The following is a 19,654-nucleotide window of genomic DNA, read 5'->3' on the forward strand; positions in this document are numbered from 1 at the left end:
GAATATCTGTTGATCTAGTAATAAGTGATATTTCTGTGTTTTTCTTAATATTCAAAATCACACCTAAGTTGTTAAAAAATACTGAAAAATGTAATAGCCTGTATATTATCAACTCTTTATGGCCATGAGAATATTGGTTTAGACTTTACAAGAAAATATTACAGTAATAACAGTAAATAATCTTATTAAAAGATTATTATGCTGTGCTGGGCATAGTTTTATTTAATCTGTATAACAATATTGCAAGGAAGATACTGTCATTGTCCCAATTTTATTTATGAGTAATCTAAGACATAGGGAACTCATCCAAGGGCATGGAGTGAGTAAATAGGATTTGTATCCAGATTTTCTTCTAAACCAAAAGTCTTAGCACTTAACCAGGATCTTCATTTGCTGTGGCTCATCTCTGTAGCAGAATTGTGCTGTTGAAATCTAGAAATACCAACATTTCCACATGGAGAATCCCAAATGATTCAGTGTAATTTTAAAAAAAGACAAAAATATTTGAAATTATTTTGGCTATGTTCCTGTTTTAAGGTGGCATGGTATGATGGAGAGTTGGAACTTTAATCTGCCATTTGTTCATTCACTCATTCCTTTATTTGCTTAATATTTTGTGAGTGCTCTTTAAATGCCAGAGACTGTGCTAGATGGCGGGAATACAAAGACAAAATAATACATTTACTTTAGTATACATTTACTTGGATGTGATCTTAGACTAATTCATTAACCTCTCTGAGTTCATTTCCTCATTTTTGAAAATAGGAATAATAAGAATTTGCAGGACTACTGGGAAGAAAAAGCCAAGTAAATATAAAGTTCCAAGGATGTTGTTTAGAATATTGTGAGTAATAAAAACATGTCAGTTCCCCTTTGCCTTCACTAATTTCTTATAGGTCCTAAAGATACGATTTCTTCACTTGTGAACTAAGGAAGGCAGACTGTAAAAAACTGAGCCCTTACAAAATTTTACATTACTAGGACAAATTATATATTTGTGTAATAAAAGGAACTCACCTTTGATTTTTGCACATGGATTTGAGAAAACTTAGTCAATAAACTCTAAACTCTTAGAGATTTGAGGTGGGGTAAGGGGCATGGTGGTTGGGGGCAACATTGTCCTCTGGGAGCTTAGCATCTTCTTGACAGATGAGTCATGCCCATGGAGAAAATTGAATATTTTTCTTTTCTTTTTTTTTTTTTGGGAGACAGAGTCTTGCTCTGTCTCCCAGGCTGGAGCGCAGTGGTGCAATCTCGGCTCACCGCAACCTCCACCTCCCAGGTTCAAGAGATTCTCCTGCCTCCGCCTCCCGAGTAGCTGGGACTACAGGTGCGTGCCACCACACCCGGCTAATTTTTTGGTTTTTTTTTTTTCAGCAGAGACAGGGTTTCACTCTCTTAGCCAGGATGGTCTCGATCTCCTGATCTCATGATCCACCTGCCTCGGCCTCTGAAAGTACTGGGATTACAGGCATGAGCCACTGAGCCTGGTGAAAATTGATTAATTTTCAACATCAACGTCAACAGCACAACTCTGCTACAGCGAGGAGCTACAGTAAATGAAGCATCAATAATTTTCAATGCGTTCACAATGCAAGAGCCATCACTAAGCCAAATGAGTGAGAAAACACCCTAATGCATTCGAGTTCTGAGGAGGAAGAGGTCTCTGGGATAGGATGGCCTAGGAAGGCTTATGGACTCATTGTCCTCAAATAAATCTCCAAAGATGAATAAAAATTCAGATAGCTAGCAAAAAAAAAAGATGATTATCAATTAGGACCAATTCAGTTTAAGTGACAAAAACCTAATTCAGATTAAAGTAAAATTGGGAAATTGTTGGCTCCTATAATTGAAAAACCCCCCAAATGGTAAAGCTTTGAGTACAGCTTTATCTAGGTGTTCAGAAATTACTCTCTTTATCTATCTCCTTTCTTATCTCTACATCTCAATTTTGGTTTGTGTCTGGTTGGTCTTCCTTTCAGGTAGGCTTTCTTACCAGGGGTGGCGAGATAGTACCTAGAACCCATCCCACCAGTTCAACAGGTCAGAATAAAGAGAGAATTTCTCCTTTACATTAATTTTAGCAAAAATCTCAAGATTTTCTCTGATTTATCAACTAGTTACATGCCCATCCTTGAAGCAATAACTGAGGGTTTGGATGAAGTGGTTTTCTAGGCTTAGATTTTATACACTCCCCCAGAGATGATGGGTGCATAAAGCTGCACCTCAAATAGAGTGGGAGAGAGAGCAGATGATCTCTCAAGCAAAAATCAGTGTTTCTACCAAAAGAAGAGAGAATAGATGTTGACCAGGCAAGATTAACAGATGTTCCTCTTTTGGAGGGTAAACTATCTGAAAAAGCAGTGATTATCCAGTGAGAGTGCAGGTATAGAGGAGGGGAAATGCAAGCAATTTGATTATGTATTGTACTCCTCTTTCTACCTCTAATGCCTGTGTTAAAATATTTAATTTTCATTTACCAGTGAAATTTGTCTACAAATGGAGTATTCATCACGTTGCTAATTTTGAATCTACATCCGCTACAAACTAAATATTCCTCCGACACGTTTCATCTGTCATTCTACGAAAGCCTGAGTAAATACAAGTGTTTTTTTCTTACTTTTCTCCTAGGCTCACATAAAATGTTATTGTTAATTCCCCATGGAAATGACATTAAACAGATTTTTTTCACTAAATTAGGAGCACATTCTTTCTAGCCATGAAAACTAATACACATTCATTCCCTCAGAATGAAGACAGTTTTTTTCATTTTCCCAGCACAATTCCAAGTGACAAAAATATTTTGATGTAACAAATGAGCTTTCCCCAAAAAGTATCTAAATATATGATGTCAAGTCAGTAAAGAGCCAAGCATTTGACTGAATTATTCATTTTTCTACCTGATATCTGAGCATTTGGTTGATTTTAAACCGAGAGCAGCTTTAATGACCCACTTCCAGGAATGGGTCTCGGGAAGCGTGCTTTCAGGGACCTCATCTGAATCATTTAACCTTGTCATATTTCAGTTTCCTTCCCCTCCTGAAAAGACAAAGAAGAAGATGAAACTACTTCAAGAAATTATTGTGACTATAGTCAATAAAATTTAGACTAAAAGTGCCTCGCAAGATAACAGGTCAAAATATACTTACTTGTGGCCGGGCGTGGTGGCTCACGCCTGTAATCCCAGGACTTTGGGAGGCGAGGCAGGTGGATCACGGGGTCAGGAGTTCGAGACCATCCTGGCTAACACGGTGAAACCCCATCTCTACTAAAAATACAAAAAATTAGCCAGGCGCGGTGGCGGGTGCCTGTAATCCCAGCTACTCGGGAGGCTGAGGCAGGAGAATGGCGGGAACCCGGGAGGCGGAGCTTTCAGTGAGCTGAGATCGCGCCACTGCACTCCAACCTGGGAGACAGAGCAAGACTCCATCTCAAAATAAATAAATAAAGAAACAAACAAACAAGCACACTTGTATAAGCAGTGACACATGAAACGAATTTCATTTCTCCAAATAATCTGTAAAATACATGGAGCCAGGGAAGAATGTCTAGAGTTAAGAAACTGAATCTGTTGAGTCTATTACTGAGTTAAATATATGTTGTATTTGTTATATTTCAATATCTAATATGAATAAGTATAACTAATTTTTCCATGTTGATAATATAGAGTCAGCTTTTAATATATTTTAATATATTAAAATGTTTTAATGCTACATAATTTTCATATTTTATTATTATCATTATTATTTTAGAGACAAGGTCTCACTCTGTCACCTAGGCTGGAGTGCAAGTGGTGTAATCATAGCTCACTATAACCTTGAATTCCTGGGTTCAAGCGATCCTCCCTGTCAGCCTATTGAGTAGCTAGTACTGTAGGTGCACACCACCACACTCAGCTAATTTTTAAATTTTTTTGTAGAGACAGGGTCTCATCATGTTGCCCAGGCTGGTCTCAAACTCCTGGCCTCAAGTGATCCTTCTGCCTTGGCCTCCCAAACTAATTTTTCAGAAAAGTTTTTATTTTAAAAGTTTTAGATTTACAGAAAAATTGTGAAGCTAGTGTACAGAGTTCCCATATAACCCGAAACCAAGTTTCCCTTGTTATTAAACACACTATAATTAATTAATGTGGTACATTTGTTGTAATTGATAAATCTATGTTGATAAATTATTTGTCAACTAAAGTCCACACTTTGTTCAGATTTTTCTTAGTTTTTGCCTAATATTCTTTTTCTGTTCCAAGATCACATCAAAGATACTGAGACTGCATTAGTCATTATGTCTCCTTAAGCTCCTCTTGGTTGAAACAGTTTCTCAGACTTTCTTTGATTTGATAATCTTGACAAGTTTCAAGGAGTACTAGGTCTGCTATTTTGTAGCATGCACTTCATTTGGGATTTGTCTGGTGTTCTTCTCTTAATTAGACTGGAATGATGTGTTTCAGAGAGAAAGACCACAAAGGTAAAATGCCATTATATCATATCAAGGATACATATGATCAATATGATTTAGGATGCGGATGTTGACATTGATCACCTGGCTGAGGTAGCATTTGTCAGCTTTCTCCACTGGAAAGTTTACTCTTTCACCTCTTTTCATACTTTACTCTGTAGGAAAGTCACTATGTCCAACCAACACCCAAGGAGAGGGGAGTTATGCTCTACCTCTTTGATGGCTGAGTATCTCCATGAATTATTTAGAATCCTTCTGCATGGGAGATTTGTCTATTCTCTTATTTATTTATTTAACATTTATTCACAACATTATGGACACATGGATATTTATTGTATACTTTAGATTATAATCCAATATTACTCAATTTGTTTTGTTCTTCAAATTTTCCCTCTTTGGCCATTGGGAGCTCCTTTAGTTGACTACTGTGTTCCTTTGACATACCCTCATAATTATGGGTGGGGGAGTTTTTACATTCTGGTATTAACAGATGCTTCAGGCTCATCTTTTATAATCTCTACTCCAGTCCTAGAAAAAATTATTTCTCTGAGGAACACAAGTCTTTTTTATTAGAGAATGTTATTAGAAACCAAGGTCTGGATAATTGTGCTCATTGTTACTGATGCGTCATCGTTGCTTCTAAGCCCTTTCAGCTAAGAAGCAAGGAAATACATATGTGTATACTAACCTATGTATATGCTCATATCTATACATATTCTGTATGTACCCATGGGTATCTATACTGAGCTAAACATGAGTTTATATTAATGTCTCAGACTCTAATCCATTACCACATGGATCATTCTAGACTCCTGTCTTTGCTTGTCCATATCCTCTTACTCAATAGTGAGAAAACTGGCTCCTAGCCTCAGCCACCTATTTACATAATTGTTTAATCCCAGTCTACATGTGTACCAGTATCAGAATGTTTAACTCGTATCCTATGGAAAACAACTTCATCAACTACAGCACAGTCTTATATACAGTTTCTTTTGCCTTTAGCTTATAGGCTTCACTATTTTAGAGTTACTTAAGTTAGCACCACTCTCCCTCAATCCCTCCAGTGAGATTGTTTTGTACATTCCTAATACAGTTAAATTGTTTTGTCACATTCTGCATTCTATCCTGAGATTCCCTGAACTCTTATTTTTTAAGATTTTGCATGCATTAAAGTTCATTCTTTGCACAGTAAATTTCTATAGGTTTTGACAAATGCATGTTATATATCTATCATAGCATGTCATACAAAATAGTTTACCCACCGTCAAAAGTCCTCCGTGCTTGTCCTATTCAACCCTCCCTCCAACCTCCCCAAACTCCTGACAACCACTGATCTTTTTGGTATCTTTATAAATTTGCCCTTTCCAAAAGATAGTAAAATTGGAATCATATAGTATGTAACATTTTCAGACTAGCTTCTTTCAGTTAGCAATATGGATTTAAGATTCATTCAAGTTTTTCCATGACTTCATAGCACAACTTTTTATCATTGTATAATATTTCATTGTGTGGATGTATCAAATTATTTTATCCATGCATCTACTTCAGTTGAGCTACTTCAGTAGAGACATGAATAAAATAATTTGTTTCCCATTTTTTGTGATTATGAATAAAGCTGTGATATACATTCACAGGCAGGTTTTTAAGTGGAAAAAATTTTCAAATGTTGGATAAACACCTAGGAATGTGATTGCTAGATAAGAATGTACCCAAATGTCTTCCAAAGTGGCTATATTATTTTGCTTTTCTACCAGTAATGAATGTTTCCATTGCTCCGCTTTCTAGCCAAAAATTGGTATTATCAGTTTTTTTCAGATTTTGTATCTCATTACTGTTTAAATTTTCAATTCCCTAATGACAATATGGAACATCTCAAATACTTGTTTGTCATCTGCATATCTTCTTTGGTATAGTGTCTATTTAGATCTTTTGCTGATTTTTAGTTGGCTTTTGTTTTCTTACTGTTGAGTTTTAAGAGTTCTTTGTATATTATGGATACAAGTCCTTATTCAGATATGTGTTTTGCAAATATTTTCTCCCAGACTGTGGCTTGTCTTTCACTCTCTTAACAGTTTCTCCTCCTCACAGAGCAAAAGTTTTTCATTTCAATGAAGTCCAATTTATTAATTTTTCTTTTATGATGTTGTATCTAAAAGCTCATCATTCAAATCATGGTCACTTAGATTTTCTCCTAATTTTTAATTTTAAATGTAGGTCTAATATCCATTTGAAGTTAATTTTTGCTGTCTCAAAGGTGTTAGGTCTGTGTCTAGATTAAATTTTCTTACATGGATATCCAATGATTTATGCACTATTTGTTGAAAAGATGATCTATCCTTTCTTCATTGAAGTGCCTTTTCTCCTTTGTCAACAATCAGTTGACTATACTAGTGTAGGTATACTTCTGGACTCTGAATTCTGATCAGTTTATTTATGCGTGTATTGTTTTACAATACAACACTGGTTAAATTACTGTAGCTTTATAGTAAATCTTGCAATTGGGAAGTGTCTGTCCTCGAACTTTATTCTTCCTCTTCAGTATTGTGTTTCCTATTCTAGGTCTTTTTTGGAATCAGTTTTTAAACACCACAGAGTACTTTCCTGGGATTTTGGTTGAGGTAACATTGAATCAATAGATTAAGTTGGGAAGGATTGACATCTTAATGATATTGAGTTTCCAACCCATGGACATAGAATATCTCCTTATTTACTTACTTAGATCCTATTTCATTTCTTTCATCAGAGTTTGGTAGAACCTTTACGATTTTGTTGGATCTGCACCAAACTATTTTTCAGCTTCGATTATAAATGGTGTTGTTTTAAATTTCTAATTCCAATTGCTTATTGCTGAAATAAGTAAAGCAATTGACTTTTGTGTATTAACCTTGTACCATATGACTTTGGTATATTTGATTTTTAACTCTAGGGTTTTTGTTTTATGTTTTGCTAATTCGGGAGATTTTCTACATTGATAATTATGTCATCGTGAAGAAATACAATTTTGTTTCTACCTTCCCAATCTATATAATATATAACCTTTATTTCTGCTTCTTGTCTTAGCAACAGGTAGGACTTCCTATATATTATTCAATAGGATTGGTGAAAAAGGATACTTCCTAGGATTTCTTCTCAATCTTAAGGAAAAAAACATCTGTTTTCCCACCATTAAGTATGATGTCAGCTATAGATTTTTTTGTAGTTTTTTTTTTTTTAATCAAGTTGGAGAAGTTTTTTTCTATTCCCAGTTTGCTGAGAGTTATTAATGGGTGTATGATTTTTCAAATGCATTTTCTTCATCAGTTGATATAATATGATTTTATCCTATTTAGCCTGTTGATTTTGTGGATTACATTGATTGATTCTTAAATATCAATTCAGCCTTCCATACCTGAATTAAATTCCACTTGATCTTGGTGTGTAATTTTTAAGCATTGTTGCATTTGATTTGCTAATATTTTGTTGAGAATTTTTGCATTTATGTTCATTAGCTATATTGCTCTGTTGTTTTCCTTTTTGTAACGTTTTTATTTGGTTTTGGTATTAGGCTAATGCTAGCTTCATAGAATGAATTAGGGAGTGTTATTTATGCTTCATTTTTCTGAAAAAGATTATGGAGAATCGGTATCATTTTTTGCTTACATGTTTGGTAGAATTTACCAGTGAAACCATTTGGTCTGTGCTTTATTTTTTGTAAGGTTATTAATAACTGATTATTTAATATATATCAACCTATGGATATTAACTATTTCTCCTTGGCAGTTTTGTGTCTTTCAATGAATTGATCCATTTCAGGGAAATTATGAAATTATGGACACAGAGTTGTTCATAGTACTACTTTATTATCCTTTCAATGTTTGTGGGAACAACAATGATTAACTCTTCCTTCATTTTTGATATTGATAATGTGTGTTTTCTCTCATTTTTCTTGCTTAGGCTGGTTAGAGGTTTATCAAGTCTATCAATCTTTTAAATCATATTTTAGTTCTGTTTATTTTCTCCATTGTTTTCCTATTTTGAATTTCATTGATTTCTGCCCTAATTTTTATTATTTATTTTCTTCTGCTTATTTTGAATTAAATTATTTTTCTCTCTTTAGTGTCCTAAAGTTGAAGCGCAGATATTGATTTTGGATCTTTCTTCTTTTAACATTTCTTGCAGAGCAGTTCTGCTGACAATTAATTTTTTCAGTTTTATTTGTTTGAGAAGGACTTTATTTCACCATTACCTTTGAAGAGATTATCTAGATTGTGATGTTTTCTTTCAATACTTTAAATATTTCACTGCATATTCTTACTGCTTGCATTGTTTCTGACAAGAAGTCCACTGTAACTGCAATTCTTCTCCTTAGCCCTCTATAGCAGAGATGCTTGTTGTTTTCTTCTCCTTCTGTCTACATTTCCTCTTTGTCTTTGGTATGTTGCAGTTTGAATCTGATATACTCAGGTATGAGTTTGGTTTTGGGTGAGGGGATTTATCCTCTTTGGTACTCTCTGAGCTTCCTGGATCAGTGGTTTGGTTTCTGTCATGAATTTTGTCTTGGCCATTATTATTTGAAATATTTCTTTTGCCCTGTACTCTCTTTCTTCTTCTGGTATTCCAATTACATGTAACAGTTTTTGAAATTTCCCAGAGTTCTTGGATTTTTTTTTAATTCTCTTTTTGCTATGCATTGTTGTTTCAGAAAGTCAGTGTTTTAAAAGCATAATAATTTTAAATGCTCACAAAAACTAGATTAAAATTGTCACAGGGGAGGAGAAATACTGACATTTCTGTTTACCTATCCTCAAGTTCTTTCATTGTTTCTTCAGCTGTGTCAAGTCCACTGATAAGCCCAACAGAGGTATTCTTCATTTCTGTAACAGTTTTTATTTATTTCTAGTATTTTTTTTCATTCTTTGTTAGAATTTTTATCCATCTGTTTACATTACCCATCTGTCCTTCCATATTGTGTACTTTTTTCCAGTAGAGCCATATTAATCATAGTTATTTTAAATTTCTTGTTTCATAATTCTATGATTTGTGTCATATCTGAATCTGGTTCTAATGCATGTTTTGTCTCTTCAGACTGTGCTTTTCCTTGCACTTTAGCATGATTTGTGAATTTGTGTGTGTGTGAAAGCTAGGCATGATGTATCAGGAAATGGGAACTGAGATAAATAGGCCTCTAGTATGAGGATTTATGTCAATCTCACTAGGATGGGCTGTGTTTAATGTTTGCTCTAGTGGTAGGGCCAGAAGCTTCAAATTCCTTTTGTGTCTTTTTGGTTTTTCTGTTGACTCTGAGTTTCCCTAAGTACTCCCCCTCAAAAGGACTAAGTCTGGCAGCTCTTTCAGCTGCCATTCACCAATATCATACAGGAGTCCTTCTGTGGTGGTAAGGAGTGGGAAAGCAGACTTGATCTCTAAACTTATGATTAAATCTGAGTCTTTTTGTGGGCATGTGTGCCTGGGCTGACACCTTTGCAGGTGTTACTTAGCTGTCCATGCTCTTAGTTGAGGAAGAAAGGTTAGTATAAACTACAGTGAGAAAAATGCCCGTCCTCTCAGGTGGAACAGGGCTCTGGTAAAGTCTTTGACCTGGAGAGTAGACCTTTTTTTAATGGAGAACATTTGGGGTATATTTCTTGATAACTCTTCCCCTTCCCCTGCCAGAGCCACAAAGGAATCTTTCTTACCTCCTCACTGTGAGAAACTGGTGAAGTTTCTGGATGTAAAACCCACCAAAGTATGGAGGTTCCCCAAAGTCTGCACCCCCAGCAGTTTCTCCCTCTCATGCTCATCCACAATCAGCCTCCAGCAATTCATCAAAACTACCATTAAAGGGTCCCTCTCAGTTTATGGCTACAGTAGCTTCTGTTCCAAATAAGCAGATCTTAGCTGTGATTCTCTGCTTTTACCTGTCTTTCCAGATTTGGGGTAGCAGTTTACCCTGACTTCAGTTGTCCAATGAGTTGAAGAAAAGTCATTGAATTTCAGGTTTTTCAGCTTTTTGTTGTTTTAAGGACAGAAATGATGACATCTAAGGCTTAATGTTGGAGCTAAAATCAGAAGAGGTATTTTATTTTCATATATTGTTAGTAAGTTGTTTTAAAACAAATATATGACATGAAAAGGTCAGAATAGGAGTAATTAAATTTAGTAATAATTTCTATGAGTTCATTTTGTTCTAAGGATTCCATTATTATTATTGAACATGATGTTTTCATTTTGATAAACTACAATATTTAAAGTGTTCAAAAATGCTAAAGTAATACATAAGTGGAAAACCAGTGTTTTGAGAGCATAATCATTTTAAATGCTCACAAAAACAGGATTAAAATTGCTGTGGGGGAGGGGCAATACTCAGATCAGAGCTCTAGTTGTTGTCATGTTTGTGGATGTAGCTTGAAGGAGACATTAAGTTACTGTTTAAATAATCTTTTTATTTAAAAAAAAAAAACACTAGTTTTAAGATTTACAAACCTGATTACCTAAAAAAAAAATTTCTGTCATTAAACATACCTTAAATACCCATTTTATATGTGTACTCAATAAATATTTTTCAAGGAAGAGTAGAAAATGGAAATTAAAAACACATAAATGATCTTCACTTAGCAAGAGTGAACTAGCAAATCCATATCTACCATTGTTGAACTCTTACTATGTGCTAGGTGCTGTGTTAAGTGTTTTTTATATAGCCTTTATCTTAATCCTCTCAATAGCCAGGCATTTATGAAATCTGAAACTTAAAGGAGTTAGTTGGTACTTCCAAAGTTCTTTCTGGACCCTTTTCTTCCTTGTTGTAGGCATTCTCCCTGGGAGAACTCACTCACTTCTAAGTCAATTAATTGGTATTGGTAACTCCCAAGCATACACTTCAAGCCCCCATCCCCCATTGATTTTTCTAGACCCCTGTGATTCTACTACTGTGCACTAGATGCCTCTACTTACTCCACAGGTACCCCCAATCTCAACATATCCAGAAGAACACTCTTTAGCTCACTCCATGCTTTTGCTCAGTGTTCTCTCTAGCAATGAATGATGATACCATCCATCTGTTGCTCAGTTTGGAAAGCAAGTCTCATCCACAGTAAGGTTTCCAAAATATGACTGTGGCTCCTGAGCACTCTTGGGGTAAATTAAAAACTCTTTATCACAATTTTGATGGTTTCTCATGATATTTCCTCTTCATATTGAACTCTGACTCCTCCTTCTATCTTCCAAATATATACCCTTTGGCTGAGTATACTGATTTTTCTTTTCAGTTTCCAACCCAAGTCTTTTCTTGCCTCTGAGCCTTGTCATTTGCATTCCCCCCGCCTGGAGTACTCTTTCTCTTTAAAGATCTTCCTTCACTAACCCCTATTTTTCATCTGTGTCTCATCACAAGTGCCACTTCTTCTGGGAAACCTTCCCTATCCCTTTATAGCTAGACTTTTTTTTTTTCTTTTTTCAAAATGCTCTCACATCGCCCTGTGTCTCGTAGAATCCCCCTTATTATATCGTACCATTTACTATGTCATAATTATAAGATCCATAAAAGCTTGTCTACCTATGTTCTTAATACAAAACACAGTTTTTTGGCACATACTAGGACCTTGATAAACATTTGATGAAACAGTGGATAAAGTGCTCTACTAGCAAATGGCAAAACGCGTTAAAAACTCAAGATTTTTTTTATCCCAAGACTGTGGTCTAAGCAACTGCACTCTGCTGCCTCCATCTCAAAAAATTATTGGAATTTGGAATATAAGGCCAGGATAATTTTTAAGTAAAGCAGAGGAGGGCCAACTATTTTCAGGATAAACTTGGACAACGCATGTAATTCCAATTGAAAAAGCTGAAAAACCTGTACCCTTTGGTGGTAAAAGTTCAAATTTATTACCATAGGAAATCAGACCTCACAAGATTTGGCTGTTCTGTCAGCCAAACTAGTATAAATCAAAGGTTAACTCTGTTGCTCCATTTCAAAAGAAAATATCAACAGGAAAGTTGAAGTTTGAATAAAATGTTTCTAATACAAATATATAATTGCTTTATAAATACAGAATCATACTACAAGGGAATATTTTTCCCTTTCCTTTAAAAAATGTAATACTTTTGTTTAACATTAAGGCTCTAGTCTACAACTCTTCAAAAGTAACTCTTTGCAATTGCTTATTTAAAAGTGTGGCCACCTAAAGTGAAGTCTTTCAGGAATACTGCATGTGGTCACAACAGGTTTTCAAAGCATACTTTCCACTCTTCAAGCCAAGACTATAAGCTAATGCTTCCTTTTTCTTTTTATATATTTTTTTATAATAAGAGGGTTTTTTTCTCAATAAAAGGCTTTTAGCCCCAGAGAATCATCAGAGCACTTATTAATTGATGCTTTTATTTGATAGAATACACATTATTATTTTAAATCACTTACTTATCATAATTATAAAGCAGTATTACAGGGGCCCACCCTATCCACAGGGTGCACAGCAACCCGAGTGCAGTAATAGCCTGTTTCCACTCACCTGAGAAATATTAACCATTCACCAAGGAAAACATATTCCATCATCAATATATATGTATTACATTCACTACATATCATAGTGTTGGAGATGGAAATAGCAGGTCAATTTCTGTTTTTTCTTTTTTCTTTCTTTTATTTTTATTTTTTAAATAGTACATGAAAAGGTCTTTCTTTTTCGCTCTTTAACCTCAGTCTGATTTGTGTCCAGTTTTTCAACCTGGCAATATATTTTTCATCAAAGCAAGGAGATACACAGTAGAAACACCACACTATGTCTTGTCTAGCATATCCATCAGGTTACATGGGGCTAAGTTTAAAATAGTCATATGAGGCATAAAACTACCTCATTCAAAAACAGAAACACAAAATTAGGCAATTGATGAGCCTGGGGATTGAACTTCATTTTGCAATGGGTTGTTATGTCACCTGAATGGCTAAGCTGGGTTGGCCCAGGAGGACCCAGAAGATCAGGTCCCTGGATCTGTGCTTGATTCAGATCTGGATTTATTCTACCTCTAAGGCTGTGTCTGCCCAGCTAAATGTTGGCAAAAATTAACTGGAAAATTAGATTATTGTGCCTTTAGTGTTAAAAAGCAAAATGAAATACAATTTAAAACCTTCCCGGACTATTTATACTTATATTTTTTGCAAATAAGGATTTTTTTAAAATGTTGTGGTCTGTAAGTCCTTATTTGAAAAAAATAAGTAATTCTATGATTAGGCTTATTTTATCCTTTATAGTAAAAATTCAAATTTCTTGTCTACCCACCCCTCCATGCCCTCTGTGAGATTCTAATTCTCTGGTGGGGCCTAGGAATCTGCATTTCAGCAGTGCTCCAGGCAATGTGTGGGCCATATTTTGGGGAAACAAAACATTCTAGATGAATCTAAAGGAGTTCATTCTATTAAATCAAACATTCTTCTACTCAAAGACAAATTCCACTTTGTTCAGTATAGAGTTGTTGGTAGAACTACGTTATAGGAGTTTCATGACCCTGGACAAATTCCATCCTCCTTAAACCTCAGTTTTCTCATCGTAGATGGAAGGGATCTTACTATCATTTATAGTTATTTGGCAGCTTATCTGAGATAACTGAAAAACCAGCTCCCTGTACAGAGAGAAAGATGCTTCCCTCTCTTTTCTCGTCCATTCATTTCTCTAGGTTTGCTGCTGCTGCGTTTTGTACAAATTTTTTGCCTGTTATTAATGTGTTTCTTCCATCTCTGCTGATCTAGATTTTACCTGTTGTGCAAAGTCAGGGGTGAAGGCTGCTAAAACCCCTCAGGCCCTCAAGTGGAAAGAATCTTATATTACCCAAACTCCCATACAGTTAAAATATCTCTGTCTCTTATTGCATTAACTGTATTCTACTGTATAAAATACTTATAATATCTGTATATATTATCTCTTTTATGATCTCTTTTATTCTATGTTATCTCTCTGACTGGGTTTCACCTTTGTGCCCTACAGTAAGTAAAATGTCTTTGGCTTTAAAGGTACTCACTGATTTAAAGGGCATAGGAATGGACATAGTTTGTTAGACTATAATAACAACTCTGATATACTTTTATTAAACACATCATATTTATCCTGCCATCTGCTAGGTCCTATATGTGTTTGGTACCATGAGGGTAAAACATCTAAATAATTGACTCTGTGTTGAGCTCTTTATCTGGTTATGTGGATATCTTTCTTGTATGGCCTGTTAAATGGTTCATTAAATGTTAAATGTTTGTCTTGTGAATAAATGAACCAAAAAATACCTAGAATCTTGTAGCCTTATATTTTATTAGAGGGTACACATCTGTGCTCTATGTTATATAAAGATATATTAAATTATTTTTCTTTTTAACACCTTCAGCTGTTCTTTCTTTTTGAGTACACGTGTGTACATGAACAAGCGTTTGGGTAAAGTTTTATAAAGCAAAAGACAGAACAATCTACAAAATTATAATAATTTGTGTCTCTTTGTTCTTGCCATTTCAGATGATGGAAAATTATCCTTTGAAGAATTCAAAGCATATTTTGCAGATGGTGTTCTCAGTGGAGAAGAATTACACGAGCTCTTCCATACCATTGATACACATAATACTAAGTAAGAAACTTTTTTATCACTGGATTCCATAAGTGAGGCACAGAGAGCATGAATGCATTCATGTCCAGGAAGAAGAAAGGGAGGAACAATGTAGAGGGTATATTTTGCCATGTTTGCCTATGCTTAATTCTGAGATACCTCTTTAGGAATTAAAATTGCTCTGAAAAATTGAATTTGAATCAGAAAATAATGATCTTTTGTAGAAAGCTCCCCTGAAGTGTTTTTAGATTGTTTCCACTTTGCAGAATGTAAAACAAAAGTATAAATTATAAATAAATATAGTTCTGCCATTAATTTAAAAAGTAGAATTTTGCCTTGTTATTTAGGCTTAATCTCAATTTGCTTTGTTTAAAAATTATTCTTAGGCCATTCTTACCTTAACACAGTGAAAAGGAAGAATTGTAGCAGTTATCTGGACAATTCAGGTGTGCTGAATTCCCAATCACTGTTACCTGAGGACATAATTATCTCTGGAGAGCCAATGTATACGGTGATCCATTCTTTTACTTATTTTGCCTATATAGATCTCTCTTTTGTATTAGCATAACATTTCTGAAGTTTCTATTTATATTCTCACTATGCTTAAAAATATAAAATAATGAGGACTTTAGGGTATAGAGCAATAGAAATATGCTGCTTGTTTTGGGCAATTGAACCAAATCAGATTATTTGTGACAGTCACAATTTACAAAACCCTTATATGAGAAGCCACCATTTCAGCCATGTCTTCAGACCTATCAGTGTGTCCATTGCTTGAAAAATCGCTGTCTTGCCTTAGGCAAAGTGTTGAGATGGCTCCAGGCAGTGAGCCAAGATGCCAAGAAAATGCTCTTGGGCTACATCTATAAACAGACTTTTTTTTGAAGCTAACTATTAAGAAAAATTAAAAGATTAAATTCACTTTACTCAAGCAGTTGAATATTTTTTAAACAACCAATTTAGAAGTTTCTTGACTTCACTGGGGTTTCAAATTCTTCATCAAATGGCTTAAGTATTTTATTGACAAAAACAGTATTCATGGGTAACTATACTCAACAATAACCCTAGCATATCAAGTCCATAGTAGGTATTGGTGGTACAACATGGAACCAGCTTACGGTTTTATGGAGAAATAGACCAATCAGCTGATCGTATCAATATAATTCATAAATGCTGTAATTGAACTATGTACAGGACACTTTTGGACCATAAGTCCCAAATGGGAGGAAATTTTAGCCCAATTTTGTAGGCTCAGGGAACATTTACAGGATCTGAGTCATTATGAGAGATTACAAATTCCTTAGGTAAAGAAAGGGGTGGGGAGAAGAATATTCTAATCAGAGGGAGAAGCATGAGAAAAGTCCTGTAAGAAGAAGGTGAAGAGCAGCAACAAGTAGTTTCTTACTACTAAAGTATCAGCTGGAAGGCTGAGAGTGAAAGATGAATCTGGAGAGGAAAGAAAGGACCAGACAAGATGGAATTTTCATTCTGTGTTTGCAAAAGTGCTTCAACTTTATCCTGAAGGCCAGGGAAAACTATTAAGGAACTTGAGCCAGGCTGCAACATCTTTATAGGTCATTGTGGATCTACTGAAGGACAGGCTTAAAGGGGTAATAGTTGACTCCTTAAATCGCTACTGGGGAAGAATGTTTATTCGTGAAAGAAAGAAAGCCATGTTGTACTTTACTGGGATATGATACTTTAAAGAATAAAAGAGCAGAGGCTCCCCTTGTGGCTTAGGTGTTTGTTGTTGAGATGCTAATGCTTTGTTATGTATGCTGATTATTTCTTCCTCCTTACAATTAGTATTGAAGTTTAAACAACATTTGGGTTTGGAATATTTATTGAAAGCCATAATAGTTCCAGAATTGGGTGTAATGAAGATTTTTAATATGTTACATTTAATTAATATTAATATTAATATTTATTCATATTAATGAAAAATAAAGTTTTCAATAGATCTTGTCAGCCTGTTTTGCTATTTTATTTATATAGTTATTAATTTGGATTACTTGGCATAGCTTTAAGACTACTAAATGTTGAAGAAGTATATGTAATGATTTATACAGTAAGTCTAAAGGAATAATTATTACTACCAGTTTCTCTCATATGCATTAGTAACAACAAGTGTTTTCTGATCATAATGATGTTCAACTTTAATTTGGAGCTAAAGTGTATATTAGGTAGAGACTTCTGAATTATATTCATGAAATTCCTTTTTTTTTTTTAAGAAGGGATATCAGTGTCAGTCTTTGATCTTTTACTGAGATTAATTCAAACGTTGGCACAGAAATTTTGGAGCTATATTTGAAGCAACTGATAACTTTTATCTTTGCATGATCCAAGTTTTAATTATTTTAACAAATGCACTATATATGCCAATTATTTTCTCCTTCCACTCACCTTCTAAGAAAATAAGTTTTCCTCCAAATCCTGCCTCTGTTCATATCCCTGACCACTCTAATTTAATCAAGAATACAGCCTGGCCTGAAGGAGTCAGTCATACATAACCTGGACCAAAACAGTCAGACTCACTGTCTCACACTGTTTATGGTAGGCTGTGAGAGTCAGAGTCTATGAACATTTGCTGCTGAGGCCCCTGTGGCTACCCAGCTCCTGCCTTTACTTATGTCTGGAGTTTTGACTTCACTTTGGAGTCCATTAAATTGGTATCTCCCTAATACACTGCATTTTCTTGAACTTGTTTAAGATTCTGTTCCTTGTGAAAGAATGTTCTAAGACAGTGTTACCCAATCACATTCCTGCCATCTCTAAAAATTCAAGTCTTTTTGCTACAAATATTATATTTGCCATGCTTGAGGAGTGACTTATCCACTTTGAGAATATTTGGAAAGAAAGAAGGAAAATAATAAGAACATATCTGGCTACTTAATTTTTTTCCTTTTGTCTCATGAAAATACTCTTAAAATATTATGCTTGATTATGAAAAGCAAATATTGTTTAGAAGCATAATTAGAGCTTGTGTCTATAGTGCAGTATAATTATTTTAAATATCAAAATTAAGTACATTATTCCTCATGAAATTACATTAAAAAAGCATCATGTAAACTTATGGACTTTAAAAGGTCATGTTTTATAAATTGCTTTTAAATGAACAAATGATAGAGTAGTGTAATGATTTAAAAAAAAGTCTTAACAAAACAAAAATATATTGCCCTCTTCACACACGTTTAGATAGCAGTCATAATTCCCAAATCTAACTCTACTGGTTTTTCTCTTTTGTTTTAGTCACTTATTTCTTTAATCTTTCATTTTAAGAAATCGATATGTTCATTTGAGAAATTTCCTTAAGAGTAGTTCACTGCAGTTTTTTTTTTTTTTTCTTTTGTATGCCCTGGAATTACTCGGATCTTTTCAGTCAGGTTTTCTCTCAGGAATGCAAACAAATCCCAGAAAAACAAACCCCAAATACATTTAACCTCAAAATAACTATGCAAAGATTTCTGCAAAGATTTTTGTATATGAATATTACCAAGGTTGGAGATATTTCAGGTCTTAATCATAGAGAATGTTTTTAGTGCATTTCAAAACCAAACTACCTGTATCAACCACATGTCCTTATATGCTAAGGAAAGTGTCTAGCAGTTGTAATCACCTTTCAAGCCTGCCCAGGCACAAGCTTAAGCTCAATGCTCAGTATAATCTCACTCTAATGTGAATTCCATGAATCATCCTGCTTGTTTTTTGCTGTATTAGAATCCTTGTATAGTGACTGTTTGCCAGAATTACATTCCCAATCTATACATCCTGAAGATTTCATTCAGAGCAGCAACTTTAGAAGTGAAAAGAACCCTGAGTAAAAGTAAGAGAAATTTGAAGGCATGGGAAACCCAGCTTTCCATCACATTTTAAATTATTAAATTGATATTTTTCATTATGTTCAGACATTTGGAAAGTTTTCCTGAGTTTTTCTTGCATATAGTAATTGATTGAGTGTAGAACAAAAGACCAGCTTCTTTCTGTGGATGGTACTTGGGATATTTTGCATGGCAAAGGAGAAGAAAGTCAAATATGTTTTTGTCATCAGGGCAAAGTATTGCTGAAAACTTTGATTTTTCTCAAGCTTTAAGAGAAGTGTGTACAGTTTAATATTCTGAAGTAACCTGAAGGATATCATGTCCACCTTATAAAACTTTCATAATTTCCCAGATTTTTGTCAAGCCTCATTTTAACTGTATTATTTCTGGGCCAAATATGCTTAATCTTTCATTTTCTTTTAAAAAATTGTTAATCTCTCAATCATTTTAGTGAGCCTTCTTGCACCCTTTCCAGACTCATTAAAGATGTTTTAAACTCACGTTTTTCTCAACTTTTATAAAGTTACTCTTCAGAAAAGATACTTAGAGCCCTTAAAATTTGTTTGTAAAAGAAACTAACCTAGCAAAAACTAAATCTATAGCTTGGTAGCTTACAAATTGGAACTGTCACACCAGTTAAAGAGCAAGAATAAATAGAGGGAAGATCATTAAGAGGAAACTTCCATGGTTCCTCAAAAGTGTTCTCATTCATCAGAAAGTTAGTCTGTCTACATTTTGCAGTTAGCTATAGGAAACTATGATGAATTTAGCATAAATCTTTGTGATGTTAATTATAGTAGAAAAAGGGGAGAGATCCCCTGGGGACC

At 34.5% G+C, this 19,654-nt stretch overlaps 1 protein-coding gene and 1 long non-coding RNA gene across 2 annotated transcripts in view; one reads left to right on the plus strand and one right to left on the minus strand.

The window, feature by feature from the left end:
- The window catches only part of NECAB1 (N-terminal EF-hand calcium binding protein 1), a 173,965-nt gene that overhangs the window by 18,100 nt on the left and 136,211 nt on the right, over positions 1 to 19,654 (plus strand). Inside the window, exon 3 of the mRNA XM_054497726.2 lies at positions 14,922 to 15,030. Within this exon, the coding sequence (XP_054353701.1) occupies positions 14,922 to 15,030 (109 nt within the window). The remainder of the gene's footprint in view (positions 1 to 14,921; positions 15,031 to 19,654) is intronic.
- LOC134740023 (uncharacterized) overlaps positions 1 to 19,654 on the minus strand; it is a 58,647-nt gene that overhangs the window by 3,141 nt on the left and 35,852 nt on the right. Inside the window, exon 3 of the long non-coding RNA XR_010127257.1 lies at positions 2,901 to 3,039. This is a non-coding gene — a long non-coding RNA (uncharacterized LOC134740023). The remainder of the gene's footprint in view (positions 1 to 2,900; positions 3,040 to 19,654) is intronic.

This window comes from Pongo pygmaeus, chromosome 7, assembly GCF_028885625.2.
Source record: "Pongo pygmaeus isolate AG05252 chromosome 7, NHGRI_mPonPyg2-v2.0_pri, whole genome shotgun sequence".
NCBI lineage: Eukaryota > Metazoa > Chordata > Mammalia > Primates > Hominidae > Pongo > Pongo pygmaeus.